The sequence below is a fragment of the Narcine bancroftii genome, chromosome 1 (assembly GCF_036971445.1).
Source record: "Narcine bancroftii isolate sNarBan1 chromosome 1, sNarBan1.hap1, whole genome shotgun sequence".
In the NCBI taxonomy this organism is placed as follows: Eukaryota; Metazoa; Chordata; class Chondrichthyes; order Torpediniformes; family Narcinidae; genus Narcine; species Narcine bancroftii.
In genome coordinates, this window is record NC_091469.1 from 97,760,932 (window position 1) to 97,781,248 (window position 20,317).

The 20,317-nt window shown below is 42.4% G+C and overlaps 1 protein-coding gene across 1 annotated transcript in view; it reads right to left on the minus strand.

Moving 5' to 3' along the window:
* Positions 1-27: 27 nt before the first annotated feature.
* Positions 28-20,317, minus strand: part of LOC138761252 (NMDA receptor synaptonuclear signaling and neuronal migration factor-like) — an 88,803-nt gene continuing 68,513 nt past the window's right edge. The window contains exons 11-16 of the mRNA XM_069933088.1: positions 18,784-18,817; positions 18,221-18,291; positions 17,122-17,201; positions 13,117-13,219; positions 9,388-9,463; positions 28-7,408 (exon numbers count right to left, since the gene is read on the minus strand). Of these exons, the coding sequence (XP_069789189.1) occupies positions 7,311-7,408; positions 9,388-9,463; positions 13,117-13,219; positions 17,122-17,201; positions 18,221-18,291; positions 18,784-18,817 (462 nt within the window). The 3' untranslated portion in view covers positions 28-7,310. The remainder of the gene's footprint in view (positions 7,409-9,387; positions 9,464-13,116; positions 13,220-17,121; positions 17,202-18,220; positions 18,292-18,783; positions 18,818-20,317) is intronic.

A 20,317-nucleotide genomic window follows, 5' to 3' on the forward strand; every position in this document is an offset into this window, starting at 1 on the left:
TTAATAAGCAATAAAGAAACAGGAACATTTTCTTTTCTCTCAAAACAGTTTATTAAATAACATTTTGAAACTGTAAAATGTTAAATATTATTCAAATCAGTACTGAATGTTAAATACAGAAAGTGCAGATCTGGCTTTAGAGCTGAAGAAGGAACCAGCAGTCTGTACATTTATGTATCAATCCGAGAGTGGTGGGTACAACAGGCAGACCTGGAGGAGATGGCATCGCTTGGCAGAATCCTGATCAGGCTGCGCCCTAGTTCCATTTTTGAGGCATTTAATTCCTCAAGACCAGTCCAAACGTGCAATGATTTGTATTCTTTTAGAAGAGTTGGCTATATTCAGCCTGGGGCTAATCTCTCAACCCTTGCCAAGTGCGGTGGTGGGGTCTTGGCCCTCAGTGTGATGACAGAATGGGCTGCATATAATAAAGACCTGCTTGGCATTAAATGCCCAAACAGGGAGGCACATTGGTTGGTTCTATATGGCTACTTCACAGATTGATGACGATTCCATTGCAAGGCATTAATTACAAATCCAGTGTTGCAAACCCAACCCAGTGACTGGAGAAAAATAAGGCGGCCAAAGTGTTGTGGCAGAAGCCAAGGGAAGGGAAGAGCGCAGGAGATGAGGCAACATGGGGAAGAAGAGGGATGGGGAAGGAAAGATGAGAGGGAGACAGTAGGGAATGAGGTGATGAGTGCTGTGGAAGGGGAGGTGGGGAGGAACACAAGTTGGGTTTAGACTGTGGGTGATTAGGTTAGTTTTACACTACTGATGATGTGTTGTTGAAACAGTAATCCTTGCACAATGTGAGAGGAACCGCAGGTGAGGACACTTGTTTCGTGCTGAGGAACCCATGGTACAAAATCCCCATTCATGGGATTCTCACTGAATGCCTCCGAGTCAGAATCCAGTCTAAACATAAGATGAGAAGATGGAGGAAAGGTCCAGGGGAGGCAAAAGAGCAACCATGCAAAGGAAGTGGGAGGAGAAAAGGAGGAACTAAGCTACCGATACTGGAGATAGGGGGCAGGTGATCAGAAGAGGGAGGGAGGGAGGAGGGGAACAGCACAAGATGGAAAACTGTGCAGCTATTCTGAGCTGCATTATGACATGATCAACATCAATAAACAAGGTGCTGAAGCATCTACTTACCAATAATTACAAATTGAATCCAGCTTGACTATGGCTGGCACCTTGCAGCCAGCTCAGTGGCAGTTGATTGGCTAGAGTTAGTATTGTTTATCACACCTTCCCAACCCCTAGGGCTCCCTTCACTTTACACAGAGAGTTTATAATCCCAGCACCATCTGGGACCAGGATCTAATTCTGAATGAAAGCTTAGCTAACCAATGATTTCTCACTAAGACCTTTAATATCGTGGTTAATACTGGTCACTGCTAGTTGACTGGATTGGAATCCTTCCTGCCGTCCCATTTCCAAAGCAATACAGACGATATGACATGGGGCTGGTTGCGGGCGCAGACTGTGGGGGAGCAAGGGAGCCATCTCCCCAGATGCTTGCACATCACAGTAACTTATTGCTCCAAGTTTTCAACAGTTACTTCACTTTGATAAAAATAGAAAATATGCGCTTTCATGAAACAGCACAGATTATATAAAGGCAAATCGAAACAAGTTCAGACACAATGTGTGACAGAGGAGCAAACAAGTGAGGTCTGATAAACTCTAACCAACACAAATTCCACAAATCAAACTATCTTAACTAGTGACACACCAAACATCAAACGCTTTGAACTGCCACCACACCAAATATCAAACCAATATAACGAACCTCATGCCAAATGATCAACCAAGATCTCTTTGAAAAAATTACTTTTTCTTCTGAATGTCACTGTGTCACATTTCATGATTTCCAAAGCTTCCCTGTAGCAAAAAAAGCACACAGTAATCAAGAGTACACACGATTCCAAACACTATCGCATAGATAATTCGCCTCGACATCATAATTTCAGAACTTTTCCCATACCAAATATTGTGACCGAAGTAAACCAGCTTGTGAAAGTGTAATCTAAGGGAAAATCAGGGTTTGTGTTCCTAGAACTGGGTTTGTGCCTCTGAGAGTCAACAAGGTCCATCCCTACACACAGAGAAAGAAAGAAGTCTGATCTGAGTAGGGCAATGCCCACGTCAAGTGCAAGTTACCTGATATTCAGCTTCAAGCCTTCAACATCACTTGCCTCAATGTAGCTCAGTGTTGATGATCTTTCCAAATGCTTCTTCCCTGGCAGTTCTTTGAAGTTTGACCTTTTGCACAGAGATTCAAGGTAGGTTGAAGATGCTATTCTCACTGTGGATATCATGTACTTTCAGGGTCATTTATTTTGGAATCCTTTACTTTCTGTCAGGGAATAGCAGAGATTGATAGGTTTTTGGATAGCAAGGGAATAATAAGTTATGGGCTTAGCACAGGATAGTGACGCTGAGGTCAAAACATTAACCGGAATTTATTGAATGGTGGAGTGGGCTCAGGTGGTTGAATGGCCTACTTTGTTTCTATTTTTAAGGTTGTACAGTGTCTAAGCATTATCTCTCACCTGCCCACCACCATGCTCTGCCATTTAGACTTTTGATCATGACAACACTCTTCATTGGTACTTTATCGATATGATTGAGATTTGATTTACTTCATTCTTGGTATTCTCATTCTGCAAACTCTTTGTACTAATCCATAGCGTTTGAGAGAATGATCACAGAAAATCATGAGATATACAACAGGAGATCACTCGGTGGTGCCTGTGGATCAATCTCAAAAATAGCTGGGAATGGGGTGAAAAGATTCTGGGATTGGGAGCAGGAGTTAAAGGGATTAGGAAAGGAGAAAATGGAAATTCTGCATGATTTTAGTAGTCATTGAACTTCCTAATAGTAATGTTAACTGTTAACATTAATAATGCCTTTGGCACAAGGGGTACCTTGGTTAAACCGGGATATCAGCTCAGTCACAGGTTTTTTAATCTTAAGCAGCCAGTAAAATTTGCATGACATTACACAGTCATAAACAATATATTTTATGTATTGTAGCTTAAATACCTTCTAATCAATACTCTAAACTTAATTATTGCTGTATCAAACATTGATAAATTATTTATATAGATACACTAGGAATGCAGCCTTGTAAAACACATCACTGATTCTCTGTGTGACTCATCACTGGTGCTACATGAAAGAATATCACAGCATCTTGTACAAAGAAAGCACCAACAAGGATAATATAGGTGGGGGGTGGGGGGAGAGGAGATTGAAGGGGAGGTGCTCAGTCTATTATCTCTGGTGAAAAGCTCCAAGCAGTACAATTATAGAATTTGTTCTTGCAAAACTGGGTTGCATCTCGAGGGGGACACCTTCACCTGAATTTGTTGGTGACGATTAAAAATATAATGCAGGCATGTGATACATCGTGGTGTTGATGCCGATGTACTTCAACTGATAGTTAATGCATTGTGACAATATCTGTGTAGATCAACTATCATATGATGTAGCTACCTGAGAAATCAGTTGAGGAGCTGTCATGTGAGGGGCAGGCTGGTTCCATCCACTCGCAACTAACTAATGACAGTGAACCTGGGTGTTTAACAAACAGCATCAGTGGGTGGTGGAACAGTTGTGGCAACTCCCAATCATCCAAAAATCTTCATAATCCAACATTTGGTTCATTCGTTGGACTGGAATGTGAACGTGTATGGGCATTAATGTGTAAAATCCAACAGACCAGAAACCCACTGGTCTGCCACCTCCGAAGTCCCAACAGAGCCAGATTATAGGAGTTTCACTGCTACCTGCAGAAAATATTGGTTATTTTGGGAGGTATTTGAGTCTAGTGAACCACAATGCTTAAACGATGCACAGGGATGAGAAAAAGACCATACAACATTTTTGGTGGGCCATAAGGTCAACAAGGGCCCAAATCATACCGGCTGAAGCTTATACATGACCAAACTTTTCTCTCAATGACTTGAGAGTGATAGGTGTATCAAGAGCAGCAGTGACACCTGACCTTAGGTTATCAAATTAATTCCGTTCCTCACTTCTATAAACCTTCAATCAATTTTTAAGTGCTCATATTTGACAATCACATAAAGATTGCAATCCATATTGCCAAAGCTTGTCCCCACACAAGTATCTCTTGAGAGACTGTGGGTGCATTTTAAAAAAACACTTCATCACTCATTGAAGGCCAGTACTTTTATAAATTTTAAATTCTAAATTTTTAATTCAAAAAGATTAGTCATACAGCACCGTAACAGGCCCTTCTGGCCCACAAGCCCGTGCAGCCTAAATATCCCAATTAATCTACAACCCCCCATATGTTTTTGAAAGGTGGGGGGAAACCGGAGCACCCAGAGGAAACCCACACAGACACAAGAAGAACGTACAAGCTCCTTACAGACAGTGCGGGATTTGAACCCGGTTTGCTGGCGCTGTAATAGAGCTGCACTAACCGTGCTGCCTGCTACGCTAATTGTGCATGAAGAGAAATCAGATTTAGCCAAAATAATTCAATCAAGAAAGAAAGAATTCTTCAACCTCAATCCAAACAGACTTTTGTCTGGAATTTGCAATGGTAATGATACCTAGGGTCACAGTCCATACTCTGAAAATGATTGCAGTTTCTAGTTTTCACATGCATGGAGTTTTGTGTGGAAATCCAATCACAGCTGTCAGTAATCCCTGGCAGGTACTGATTCAGCCTTGGCCAGTGCAATAATGGGTGGTCTGTTGGCACTGCTTTTGTTGCAAAAAGCAATGTAAGAGTTCAGTGCAACTAAATGTTTAAACATAATCATGGCTGAGAAACCTCAGCAGCCTTAAAATTCTAGCGTTAAACAGAAAATTGTGTGGGGGAAAGATAAATAGCCAGGAATGAAGTCATGTCGACATTGAAGCAAGGCCCCAGTTCTGTGTTCTACCTCAACAATGATATGGTGATGACCAAGAAGAGGTGAAACATGCCGATGGGTGCAAGAAAACAACTTATTTGAAAGGCAGACCCAAAAATAGCTGGAGTCTATAGCTCAACTGCTACTAAATTGGAGAGCAGAATAGGGGGTAACAGAGGGACAGCAAACACTCTGCATTTCTAGTCTTTTCTTTAAATTAAATTATGAGGAAAATTTCAGAAATCCAGAAGTTGAAAGGGTTGTCTCTCAACAGTTGGGGTTGCCCCTCAATGCCTGTGGTGGATCTGCATCAGTCCTCTCCCCCCTCCTTTATGTCATTTCTCCAGGATGTTTCCAGATCCTACTCAAAATTTCAATGGTGTGTCACTGAGGAAATTCAACGCCATATCAAGAAGTCCCCCAGACATGAACCATTGACATATGAAATGGATCTCTCACAGAAAAAACTGGGAATTTGTTTCAAATGACTAATGCAGCACCAAAGCAGGGTGGGAAATTTCTTGATGAATCACAAAATAGACTGAATGGCCTTTCTCATCCCTCTTCTTTTCACTACCAATTGGTGGTAATTCTGCCTTGCCCACAGGAAAACACATTTCAGGGTTGTATATAATGTATGTACTCTAAGAATAAATCTGAAGTAACCTGTGATTCTTGTGTTAATTGTTTGCAATCTCTGTATGAAGGATACATTCGCTGACTACCAGTGACAGAATATGCCAAATTTTACAAGGGTATCAAGTGTAAAATATATAAAATGAATGGAGATCTGGGTGCTTTAAATGGTGAAATATAAATCATTCGGTATAATCACATGATATTTCCACATTAATACTATATTTTGTAATTTAATGATTTATACTGAGGAAATTGTGACTGAAGAATCTTTCTTGGAGCTTGTTATCCTGCAACGCTTTGGGTGTTTGGAAGGTTGAAATGATTACTACCTCCTCTCCCCCTCCGTTTCCCCCCCCCACTGCAACTTTGTACACAAGGGTAACAATTTGGCGATTGAGATGACCCTCATTATTGGTATATTTTACATCAATAAAAAATCAATCTTACTGCTTGAAACAATCTTACTCCAGCAGAAGTTACCTGAAAAGTAGCTGTCTGAACATCAAAGTAGATTGTTTTCTCCCTATACATCTGGACTAAATTGCTATACATTTTAAAATATGCTTTACAAAATCCTTGGGCTACAATAACATCCTCAGTAAAGGACAGTTCCTAATCGAGAAATCCTAGTCTAAGTCACTACAATAAAAGACCTCCATGATTATGTCATACAATCATTTCAAAATATTATTTGCTATGACGATAAATAACCTTTAAATCTGATCAATATCATGATGTAAATCAATAAAAGTCAAGAGTTCACAATCTAGTGCTTTGGAGCTATCTTGGAGTGAGATGAATCCATAATTGGACAACAAAGCTAATCATAGTGTCTGTAACTAGGTGAAGGCAATGCTGTTGGTGTTCATAACAGAATGGATGAAGCTTACCCTATGAAGATAACTGTCACAATAAACTCCTCTCATTATTAATACTCCTACCTGTCATGTTGCCATTTTACCAACAAAGTTTTTGTTCACTCTTCCCGATTTCAACATTCCATTTTCAGCTCCTTTTGTCTAAAGCACAATAAAACCCACATGACTTTTTTTTCTACAACTCTATCACATCTGCTGGGCACAAATAAATTAAGACTGTAATCCAACAAACACAATGGCTCTTGCTTGCCATTACTTGAGTGGTAAACTAAATGTTCATGGGAATTCACTGCAGCACACTCTCAAATAGATAAAATATCCCCCTAACTACTGAGAAACTTATTAACTAACTTGTGTAATTCACACAATTCAATTAAAAATCCATTGTACCTATGTTCAATAATAAAGCCTTCAACTGCTATTTTTTTCCCCCAATGAATTTGACCTCCACTATAAAGCTCCTCAGGACATTAAGTGGGCACTCCAGTCTCATGCACGTTTCAAGTCAAGCCCATGGAAACTCCAAAGAATCTCGCTTGGCACCCTCTGGTATCGCTAGGATTTCAACAGTGGACCTCTTCAGCCATCCTTTACACGAGGATGGTGGGATGAAAGCGTGAAGCCCGATCTCTCCTGTCCTAACCTCGGACAGCCAAACTCTGCAGAAAGTAAAATTCAAACCCCTGCTTTATCTGCTGACCCCCAACCATTCTGAACCATTCTTTACCATGACTACCATCAACCTTTCTTCCTCTGAATAAGATACAGCAGAGATGTCTTCGGATTCTTCTCTGTCCCTTCACTGACACTCCATCATCTGCACTGAGGAGATGTCTTTCTCAATAGGATCAGTTACAATTGATTATTCCAATTCCATCTTCCTTTTTCCTCACAAGATGCCATCATAGTCCAGCAGCTTTGAGTGTTGCCTGGATTTCCAGAGTCTATAGAGACGAAAATCAAAGTAGGTCTCTATCATCCGTTTCCCTGTAATTCAAATGCGACAATATTCAGTTTATGGATTCATCAAATATCATGGACATAAATGTAAAATAAAACCAAATTGTTACAGGTCTTTCCATATTGCCATTCTCCTTGAAACATAGAAGGGTGTGATTCAGCCCATCTACACAAGCTCAATGTTTATTTTTCCTGACTAATCTTCCCTGTAACCTGTTCACTTTAGATTTCCATTAACTTGATTCTATCATTTACCAACACAAGGGGTTATTTAATGTACTAGCTATCTCATCTTTGGGACATGTGAGGAAACTGGAGCACCCAGGAGAACCCTTTTGCGAGAAGACACAAACTGCATGTGCATAGCACCAGAGGTTAGGACTGAACCTGGGTCACTGGAACAATGAGACACGAGATCCACCACTGAGCTATCCTCATCAATACATTTCCTGATTGTGTGAGGAGCTGCCCTTCAGGACTTTTCCACTCAAAGCATGACCATACTGCAAAGTGCTCTAAAGATTGCTTCAAATTTGAAAAGACAACATTGGGCATTCATAGGAGATGCTATGGAAGTGAGTTTAGGTCAGTATCTTGTCATAGACAAAAAGAGAAACTGAAATCACTATGAATGGACAAAGCAGAAGTGACAGGCAGAAATCCTATCAGAGGAGCAGAACCACGTTGGAAAGCTGAAACTCCAAAAAACAGCTCATTTCACAACAAAGTTTCCAAAGTGGCAGAAATATCTTGCAAATTATTCCCCCCACCCACCACCCCACCACCCCACCTTGCTTGTTTAACATTACCATGTTGTGAAATAGATCCACTACAATATCTCATGCCTGGTCTTCATGCATTGGCTTCAGATAACAATACTGGCAGGATAATGGGATGACCAGCCTGACACATGCAATTGCAATCCTGACCTCACAGGAAGATCCCATATAAACCTCTACCAGGGCTCAGCACCAGGAAACTTGGACAACCTTCACTCTCTGTTTACTTTTGGGGCATTGAGAGATTTTTAGTTGAGTCTATAGTCAAAATATGTCTTCTGTGTGGTGCAGAAGACCCAAAAGATGGGTTAACTCCCTGAGCTACAGAGAACAGCAATAAACCCTTTTATCCACCAAAACTTTTACCACGCCATCTTTGTGACTGGCAAGTACAAAAAAGCCAAGATGGAAACCAGGAAGGATTTGTCTACTGGAGTTCTGTGGAAACATGGTACACCCATCTTCTGAACGCTATTGAGCTTTTGGTCACTGGAGGTTTTCAGGGACCAGCATACTAGAATAAAGCAAGTGCGTCACTGAATATGGAGCAAAGGTGGGGAGATGATGACATTATTATCTTTAGTTCATTATCAGATTAGTTCATATATAAGGAGTTAATAAGTTTTCCCCTGTTCCGTTAGTGTACATAAGGGCTGAGAAGGATATAGGCAAAAAGCTGGTCCAGTATATCAACTCGGTCAACATCAATGAACTGGACTTAAAGGCCTGTTCTGTGCTCTATGACTTGATATTCTGCATAAACATGATTTTTAAATTTTTTCTTTTCATGATTCCAGTCATTCCATCCTACACATAAAAAAGCCTTGAAATCAAGGACCCTTTCATTCCATCCTTGGATCCAATTCCAGCTAATAAAACTAATGTTAAATAGTTTCCAGCAGTGCTTCCTTTGGAGCTTGGGATAAAGCAGCTGGCGATAACCTTCAAAAATGAAGTCATTATTCCTTGAATGAGGCCACCGCCAATCTCCACAGTGGGCACATCAAAAAGTACCAGGTCTTGTAACATTTGCTCTAATGAACGTTAAACTCTGTCTCCTGGCCTAATATTAGCAGAAAAAGATGTACAGACAAGAAGGGTTTTCAACTGGAAACATTTACATTTCTTTCCATGTTGTTTGACCTGCTGAATGTTTCCAGCATCTCTTGTCTTTTGCTTCACATTTTCAACATGTATAGGTCTGCAGATTTTCAAATCTGGACCTACCTTGGGCGGAAAGTTCCAAAGGAGACTCAAAGGATATTTGGTGAGGTCTCATCAGATTCTTCAGGCTCTGAAAAAGCTGAAAGCAAAACCAATTGGGTTATCTTATTAATGACATTGATGAAATTATTATGGAATATTTATACATATTTATTATATGTTATATTTCTATGTATGTGTGTGATTGTTATGTGCTGTACATTTTTTGCTCACTAAGGTCTGGTGAATCTGGCTTTATGACTAGAGATTCCGCATAAACCTGATTTTTTTTTCTTTTTATCCCCATGGTTCCAGTCACTCCATCGTACACACAGTTCCTCCAGCCTGCCTTAAAATCAAGACTTCTTGGATCCATTCATTCCATTCTTGGATTCCACATGAACCTGATTTTTTTTTCTTTTCATGCTGTTTTGTCTGGTTGTGTATGTACAGAAAGACAATAATGAACTTGAATTCCTGTGTAAACAGCACGCTGCCCAGTCTAATGTTAGCATGTTCAGAGAGAGGGAGACTGATGGGAGAACACCTAATGGTTCACTAAGTTACAAAGGAGTTTCATACTGACTCAAATAAATTTCTCGAAAAAGATTTTGTCATCATCTGAGTTTGTTTCTTTGAATTTTTGTCTTTATTTGAATTAAGACAGTGATTTGATAAACCTCGCAAGGAACTGCCTGGGATGGGGAGTTTGATCAGTGGCACCAGTGATGTCTTTACGTCGATGGTGAATCTCTCAACTGCAGCTGGTGAGGGACTCCCTTGGTCAAAGAGCGCGTGGAAAAGCTGAAGAGGAATTTGGTCTCACCCTTGTTCTGTAAGAACATTGCATCCCTCAAGTACAGCAAATGTGCAGAGTTGTATCTGAGGTGTTGGAACAAATGGTTTGGATGAATAAATGGATATGATTACATCTGCTGAAAGAAACCGGACCAGGGCAATAACTTGTCTGGTCATTGTGTGTTATGTAGCTGCAAAGTATCAGCTTGGAAGTCAATACAAATGATCAACAAAACAACCGAGAAAATTACTGGGGTCTCCCTTTCCTCTACTGATGACATTTACTGGGAGCGTTGCCTAAATAGGGCCCAAAGAATTACGGAGGACCCTTTCCATCCAGCACACAATATCTTTGACCCATTACCATCAGGAAGGAGGCACAAGAACTTCAAAATCAGGACTGTTGGGCTGCAAAATAGTTTTTTCCTGCAGGCTGTGAGATTGATGAACAGTATTCAGTAACCAAGCATATAATTCCAAAATATTTATATACATTTATTTAAAATGTACCTGTGATCATGTGCTGTGTTTTGTGTGTTCTGTGATCTGGAGAGAAGCTGTTTTGTCTGTTGTACATGTTCGGTCAGAAAGTTAAACTTGAACTTAAAATTAAAGTTATACGTTCAGAGTAATGTCAGGAGATATTCTGTGCAAATAAGATGGTAGGAATGATGGTAGTTCATTCATAAGGGAAGTTAAAAAAAAATCCCAATCCTGAGCATAGGTCATTGACAGCCAAGGATATGAAGGGTTGGAGAACAGAGGTGGATAAAGAGAGATCAAATCTAAATCAACCATGAACCAACTGAAAGGCAGCACAGGTTTGTTGATCCAAATGGCCTACAACTGATTCTTTCTTGTATTCCAGAGTTAGTGATATACATTGAGATAGGGACAGAGAGAGATAGAAGAAGACGTGGAAATTGGCTAAGGGAGACGAAACAGTGGGAAAAAAAGGCAAACACAAGAAGATACGAGGATAGAGACAGCTAAATGCATCTTAAGGGATACAGGAAGAGAAAAAGAGTAATAGAATGAGATAGAGGAAAAGCCAGCAAGAGGTGCTAAATTAGAGAGAGGTGAAGAGGGAGACATGGTGATTGTGCCTGTAGGATAACATTGGAGAGAAAGTGGTGAGGTTTGACAAAGAATAAGACAGGCAGAGAAGGAGAGTCTTCAATAGTGGTTCTCATCCTTGGGCATTCTGGAGAAGTGATGCTGCACTGCATCTCTGCCTTTTAATGTCCACAAGCCCTCAATGAATTGCAACAAGATTCCCCCCCACCAAACTTCCCCAATCCTGACCCAGCCCAAACCCTGCTCGTCCAACCCTGCCAAACCTTCCCAAACCTCTTCTACTTCTCCCCTTCTAGCCCACACCTGCCCAAACTCACCAAATTATCTGGCTTCATGCTCCAGCAATCTGTTGGGCTAAACTTCATCTCCTCACAATAAACAAATTAGCCAATCTCTTCCTTCTCTCCCTCCCCTCAACAAACAACCAGTGAAGGGACTCTGAGGCTGAAGAACACACAGGCAGTGAGCTATTGGTTACTCAAGGCAAGGAACCCACTCAGGCTACAGGTTGCTGGCAAATGTAGTCGAGGGACTCGCACCAGGCTGAGGACTGCTGGAGACTGGCTCGACACTGGCTGAAGGTGCACCAGGGATCAGAACTAAGATGTGAGAGGGTGCTGAGGGCTCTGAGGGCTTCCTGATCATGTCAGAGATTTGGATATGGAGCTTGGGTTGCTGATGGTCTGGCTGCAGAGGCTGTGGGAGCACTGGAGGTGAATCAGTGCGGACTCTGATTTCTTGGGGGATCCTCTTTTGCTTCTTTTTATCTGAGTGTAAGGGGCGCTGTGCAATTTTTGCTGTTGATGAATCTTTGCCTGTCTTACAGTAGGCAACAGGAAATTTTGTGTAATATTACATTTTCTGTTTCATTACTTGACAATAAAAGAATCTTGAATCTTGTTTGCTCTCAGTTGCTAAATGGGATTAAAAATATAAAATATCAATTTCAAAAATAAAAATTGTAACTGCATAATCTTGTGCTTGGTGACAATTACATCATTTTATCATTAATGCAATCTGAATAAAATTGAATGAGCTTTTGTAACCATCTTCCCCTCAGAGTTTTAAGACAAATATCTAACATTTCTTTATAACCATATTGGTAAACACACATTGGATCTTGTCAAGGTGATGTTATCAAGTGCTGCAGATCAGTCCAGAATAATGCTTTACATAATAACCCAAGTTCTGTGCCAAGGGGGAGATTGGTAGAGTAAGATAACTGCTTGGTGGCCATTGCCAATGCCAACAGTCTCCAATGTAACACTTGTGGGATTTGGAGCATGCAAATGACATGGCTGTTCTGTGAAGAGCTCTCGTTAGTCTCACACCCCTTCTCTATCCAATCAACCTGCCATGGTTTTCCTTTTCAAATACATATCCAATCCCCAGTTGAAAAGTTGCCAATGCATTTGCTTCCAATATTTCATAGTATATATTTTACTCATCTCCCCTCTTCACATCTTTCCAGTGGTCTAATCGTCCAATAGCCACATCTGTCCAGATGGTGGTGTCTGCAATTCCTTGCCAGGGACAATCCAAGAAGTTGATCTAGTAGGGTCTAATGCAGGATTGTGAACCAATATGAGACCTGGTTTGGAATAATTACACTGGAATATTCACACATTGACCTTACAGTGGTCTTCTGCATTGGATTTATCAAGATGCAAATGGTTCTGTATTTTCAGTACTCTGCATAACCTTAGATTAATTTGTTACTAAATGGGTTTCTTCCATAGGATCTTCTATAGACAGGAGCTGGTGGTTTAATGCATCTTATTCCAAGGAACTGTTGCCCAGAGATACTGGGGTTGTAGTGATACACATGCATTTTTACAATGAGGCTACAGGTGTTGCCTCCCCCAAAATGAGGTCTACCTTTTCTCCATTTGGGTTTCCCAGAATGTAGCAGCCCATTATATGGATCACATTTGGCTCGGGGTTGATCTTGCTCATCATCTTACTCAATCGCTTCCAAAACCTGCGCAAGATGACAACATAAAACTCATCAGGTTCTTCCCCTACAGGAACAAGAAACACAATCCTGTCCTCCCAGGAACACACAGGGTTAGAGTACCAGCTTGCCCCGAGGGAGGAGATATTACTGCAATATGACCCTCCCCATCCTACCCCACCATACACTCTTGAATCCAGGTCTTCACAAACTGCCAATGCACCAGAAGTCAGGGAAACTAAATGGGAAACTGCATGAAAATGGATATTCTGTCATCTGATTATTCAGAAATTCCAGTAGTTCAGCATATGTCTCAGCTGGGATCCAGAGTACACATCCAGAGCTGCGATCCGGGGTGAGGGGCTGGAACTGGGATCTGGGCTGTGAGGATGGAACTTGGATCTGGTCTGTGGGGAAGAAACTGGGATCCAGGGCATGGGACTGGAAATGAAATCCTGAGTATGGAGTGGTGTGGGGCTGGAGTTGGGATCTGCAGTGTGGGTCCGGAGCAGGGATCTAGAGAGTGGGGCTGGAGCTGGGATCCGGAGTGAGTCCAGAGCTGGGATCCTGAGTTGAGGTTCAGAGGTGGGATCCTGAGTGGGTGTCCGGAGGTGGGATCCTGAGTGGGGCTCCAGAGTTGAGATTCTGAGCGGGGGCTGGAGCTGGGATCCAGAGTATGTACTTGATATGGGGATAAAGCTAGAATCTGGAGTGTGAGTCCAGAGTGGGATCTGGAGTATGGATTCAGTATGGGGCTGGAGCTGGGATCCGTAGTGTGGGTCCAGAGCTGGAATCTAGAGCATGGACTTGTATGGGGCTGGAACTGGTATCCAAAGTGTTTGTCCAGTGCTGGGATTCAGTGTGTGGGCCTGGAATTGGCATCCAGGGCCTGCATCCGGATCTGGACTGGGTGTGGGTCTGTGAGTGCGGCCAAAGCTTGTTTGAAACTTTTAAGTTAAAAGTCTCCTGGTTCTACTTCTCAAAATTCTCCATTCAGTGAGATTGAGTTTCCCAATCCTTATAAGCTGACTGTGTTCAGTAGAAAATGTATTCTGCTATGGTGCAGCATATTATAAAAGATTATGTAAAGTGTGTGGGGCAACAAGTACCATCCACAGCCAGATAATTTGCCTGGATTTTTGCAAATTAATTGAGCATGCTTCCAGAGAGAAAGGATTCATTCTGTGGAAGCAGATGTGGTAAAGAAGTCTTTGATTGAGTGCTTGGTAACAGGATTGTTACTGTGGGACCCTGACCTCATTAGAGATGAACGAACAGGGTTAGGGTTATACATTATTGTCCATGGCCTCTACAAGACTATAAAATGCCCTCAGGGTTTAATGTTGCCTATAGTATCAGAGGTGGATGGTAATTTGCATTTGTTAAACACAGTGGTTGGAAATGCAGTAACTGAAAAGTGGAAGCAGATTGAATGTAACTTTCAAAAGGGAAATTGGATGTATTCTTGAAAAGGTGAATCCTAATGGTTCGGGGGGGATGTGGCGGGGGGGGTGGGGGGTGGTGGTTGGCAGTGAGATTACATTACATGGACATTTTAGTGAGCCACTATTTTAGTGAGTCACAAGGCACTTTCAAGCAGGGAAAACACCCGTATGTAAAGGTGGTGGTTCTCGCCCTTACGACTAAAGACATACCTCTCTGAATGCGCCGTGGCCGGTTCCGAGGTGCTGATTCCAACCCTTCTCGGGGAAGGATAATCAGCAGAGTGCTGTGCTCCGCCACTTAACCTGGGGTGGGCTGATGAAGCTGTCAGCCCGTGACCCATCACTCCACTCACCCCCCTCCCTCATGATTCCCTCAAGCCAGGGGCAGCAGGTGGGAGCTGTTGGGGCAGCGGGAGCCAACAGTGGGGGCTATCGAGGCAGTAAGAGCTGGCAGGACAGTGGGAGCCATCAGCCGGCAGTCAGCGCAGGCTGTGTCAGCCACACCAGCAACTTTAGCCTTCGGGGCCGCACTCTACTACTCAAAACACGGCAGAGCAATAGTCGTCTTTCCTACCCATAATCCTCTATGCAGCTGGAACTGTTCTGCCACATATTTATGATGGGTGGCACTATGGCAACAGTTGTCCCACCTCCATCAGCTCTGGAGGGTGCTATGAGGCACCTCTCGATATGAATGGGACACTGGAACAGCCTTTTAAGGCTGCCAACTGAAAGGTAAGTTTTTAGTTTTCGATCTGCTCCTGTAGCCGGCCTCTATGCAGAAGCTTGACATGAAATGATCTACAATCACCTATAAAGTTGAGGATCTATGTACTTTGCCTGTAAAGATGTGGATGGCAAGCTAATATGAAGAACATTGGGACAATACCCTGCCATTGGCTGATGTCCATATTCCACACACCTATATGTAAAACACTGACAGAATGCCCTATCTTTCCTGATGTCCATACACCACACTCTAATCTGGAGAACACTAGGACATACCCTGTCTTTGCCTGAGGTTATACGCCACACACAGCTATCCAGAGAGCACTGGGACAACACTCCATCTTTGTCCAATGTACATACATCACACACCTATCCAGAGAACACGGGGACAACACCATGTCCTTGCCTGATGTCCATACACCACAAACTTTCAAGAATTCTTGGAAATATAGGAAAGTCGAACTGTGGCAGAACAAGGGGTTAGACACATGCTGCACATCCTTTAGAAAGGGTAAGAGGTTGGATGTGCCATATTACTGGGTATTGGTGCCCACAGTTGCCAGGGTCACCAAGATACATGATTAACTTGGGGTCTTGTTTGCTCAAGATTCCAGCATCCTTAATTTTTGCATTTCCCTTCTTTTTCTGCAAGACATTGATGAATATTTAATTTATAAGTGTCTATCAGGACTTTCAAAAGCAAATTGGGCAGGTAACGAGGAGAAAAATGGGCCAAAAATAGACAGCACAGGGGCAAAATCCTTCCAGGCATTAGCAGTTCTATCCTCTGAAGATTTAAGGTCCATTGCCAGAGGTTTCAGCACAAGATGTTCAGCTGAGACTGTAAGCATGACAGAAGAGGTGCTCCTCTGACAGGTGTCTTTAAATGAGAAGCTCACCTCTTATTTCAGATGGGCATAAAGGTTTCAAGGGCATTATTTGGATCCTCAACATCCTGACCAATATATTACTTCACTTAACACACGGCTTTTAATCACGTGGCCATTTGTGAGAGCTTGCTGTGTTCAGATTAAAATAAAAGGAAAGAACGGAGGAACAGGAAACAGTCGCCAAGACTGTCCTATCATTAGATTCGATCACGAAAGTGATCTCTAACTCCACAAATCAAACTTTTCCCTGAATACATTTAGTTACCAACACATCAGTCATAGAACTAAAATGATATTTAACTCATATGACCACCAGCACCCATTTTTTTAAAACTCAGCTCGTAAAAAGTCTTGCTTTAATTTAAAGATGCTGCTGTAAATCCTTGGTAGAAAAGCTAACAGAAACCATCTCTCTCTCTCTCTCTCTCTCTCTCTCTCTCTCTGACCTACCAGCTCCCTGAAACACCTTACAACTTCAACCTAATCACATATTAGATTTCCAAACCCAAGGGAGCGCTTGCACAGTCTCCCAATAACCAACCACAAAAGTCCACATCACATGACAGTAAATCTCTGCAACAGTCCCTCCAATATATCCTCACTGAGCGATGAATAGGACAAAGGAATATCTCACATAGGACAAGGCCATTCTCACTGCAATTTAAAACAAACTTGTATTCTCATGAAGGGTCTTCGACCCGAAAATTTAATTATTTCTCTCTCACAGATGCTGACCGATCAGTTTCACGTTTCCTGCTTTTTCTTGTTTTTATCTCAGATCTCCAAACTCTGCAGTTTCTTTTTACTCCTCAGGAAGCCCGAACGCTAAATACATTCATTCACATATGAAATGTGATTGGCTTACAGAATCAGATCCTCCTCCTTCTCCACTTTTGCAAAGGTGGCAACTTTGTTCTTCAGCAGGTACAAATGGCCGGGACCCCCCTAACAAAATAAAAATGGAGAGCTCATCACCTTACAGACAGTTGCCATGGCAACAGCATGTTTGCACCACTCTACTACAACATTTTGAACAGAAATGACAGATTGTGTCAAGACAGCTTCACAAGTTGCATTGGCCCAGACAGTCGGTGGTGTCCATTTTTGGAAACTTCTCTTGATATCCTCCTTCACAGGGTACAAACTTTACCAGCAATTGTGGTCCACACCTCACTGCCCTCAGATGCTGGTGGGTGTGGAGTCACACAGAAATCAAACCAGATAGGGAGGCACATTTCCTTCTTTGAGGAGCAAGATGGTTTTATTCAACCATCATGGTTACCATTACTAGGCTAGGTTTTGTATTCAAAAATTATAATTATCTAGTCAGATTTGATCTCTAGTTGCTTCTGCAAGAATGTGATCATTAAGTATTTTGAGATGGGAGGAAGGGAAGGTGAATGAAGGCAAGGCAAATAGTATAAGGCAGCCAATACTGAGACTTGGATCTTCTGGTAGTACGGTCAACTGAACAGCCCACCAATGGGGACAGTGGGTGAGGCAAGGCAAAGGGAGATCTACTCTGGTCTACCAGGAGTAAAGGGCTGAGGACTTCAGTTTGTGGCATTTCCTGCAGTCCTTTAACAAACAGCTGCAAAGGGAGGGGAGTCAGCAATACCCCAATGCCACTCAAGTAAGGGAAAAGGTGGGTACAATCAGTCCCTGGGGCACAGTGTGAACTGAGAGGGCAAAGAATCCCGAGCTCACACTCCCTCATTACAGGGCATGCCTGCTGACACTCTTAATCACAAGACCTTCAGCTATTATGTAGAGCTCAACCTTATTATTATGTTATACCTGGAACACTAAGAAGGGGTTGTTTCATGAGTAGCTCAGCAAGTCAATGCTAACATCAATACAACAATAATATTACCGAGAAAAAGCAACAAGTACAGAGAAAGGGCAACGAGGTCACTGTTGTGAGACTTGAATCATGGTGAACAGAGCATCACCAACAGACTCACCTGACAGAAGATCAGCAGCTTCCAGATCTTGCAGCCCCTCCGATAGGCGGTCAGCTTTTTCTCAATCTCCTCTGTGAGGAAGGATGAGATTTCTGTAACAGCACTGCAGGCAAGGCCCTAAGCTGAGTGCAGTCTGTCTGGGGAGGTTGAACAGGAGTAGAAGCAGGCAGTATGGGGCTGGTTAAAGCTCGATGGTGGAAGGAGGTATTATTGGACAAGATTCCAGCATCCTGGAATCTGGAATAAGCATAATGCTGTTGCCAGGGCAACCAGGAGAAAAGAAAAGGAGTGAAAGTCCATGGGAGGGAAAGGATATCGGCCTCAAGATAGACAGAGTGATGAAAAATAAGTCAAAGGTGGACAGGATGAAAGGAGGAGGGGGTGTCGGGGGACGGGAGAAGGGAGGGGAGTTCTAGAACCCTCATTTAATAAATGATTGATGACTTCACCCTGTCGTGTACCAGACCTTTGTAGATCAGTTCAGGATCTAACTTGAGGCAATCTTTCAAACACTCTGGGCAACACCGTCCTCAATAACCACTGAAGCCAAATGATTGACTCACCTAAGATGTCATCAAATGTAGCATGTTCATGATCCTGTTGGAGAAATGAAAGGAATTGTTAACCCTTTAAACATTTAGCTCCATTGAGTGACCTTCTACTCAAACATTCACCTCAGAATCAGAATCAGAATCTAATGTCATGCACATGTCATGAAATATATTGTTTTGCAGGAGAATTGCAGGTGCAAAGTTGCTGTAGAATACATGAAAAAAATAAATTAGGGCAAAAGAAGAGAAAGTGAGGTCGTGTCTGTGGTTCAATGTCCATTCGTATATCTGATGGCAGAGGGGAAGAAGCTGTTTTAGTACCACTGGATGTTTGACTTCATACTCCTAAGCAAGGCCTGGGTGGTGAAGACCCTTGATGATAAAGACTGCTTCAGTGAAACACCGCCTCTTGTAGATGTCCTTAATGGAGTGAAGACTGACGCCCTTGTTGCCACTGGATGAGTTCACAACTCTCTGTAGCCTATTTCTCTCCTTTGCACTGGGAGCTCCATACCAGACAGTGATGCAACCAGTCAGAGCACTCTCCACAGTACACCTGTAGAAATTTGCCAGCGTCTTTGATGACTAACCAAATCTCCTCAAACTCCTCATGAAGTACAGATGCTGGTGAGCCTTCTTTGTGATTGCATCAACATAGAGGCCCCAGAATAGATCTTCAGAGTTGTTGAAACCTAGGAATTTGAAGTTCTTATCCCATTCCTCGATGCTGACCTATGCTGAAGACTGGTTTGTTGGTAGGATATATTTTTTTAACTCTTCAGCTGATGTGACCTTCAAGGTTGAGATATCAAATCTCTAAACCCTTGCTTCGGAATGGAACTGAAGAAAACAAATAAGCGTTCTATGTCAAGTGTCAAGGAAGTTAGAGATGTCCCTTTGCCACTTAGGCCTAAGCCTGGAGTCATGATTGACAGATGGCATTGAATTTAAACTGAGTTCATGATGGAATTACAGAGCTGATGTAATAACGGGCATCACAAAACTTGAGGGTTGTCCCCTCCTATTTCAACAACTTCCCTTGGCGAAGACCCCATGTCCATCCTTGTACACAACTCCATTCCAACAAGGGAGAGAGGGAAAATTAGGAGAATGAGAGAGAAAATGGGAGAGCAGATGCAAAGAGAAAGTGCAAAAGAAGACTTTACATTTTGGGTGGTATTATTCCCGATTTCTCATGCAGAGATCCAGGTTACATACCCTGGTTAGATCCAGGTTACATACCCTGGTTAGATCCAGGCTATATACCTGGTTACATACCCTGGTGAGATCCAGGCTACATACCCTGGTTACATAGCCTGGTTAGATCGAGGTTACATACCCTGGTAACATACCCTGGTTAGATCCAGGTTACATACCCTGGTTACATACCCTGGTTACATACCCTGGTTAGATCCAGGATACATACCCTGGTTACATACCCTGGTTAGATCCAGGTTACATACCCTGGTTAGATCCAGGTTACATACCCTGGTTATATACCCTGGTTAGATCCAGGTTACATACCCTGGTTACATACCCTGGTTAG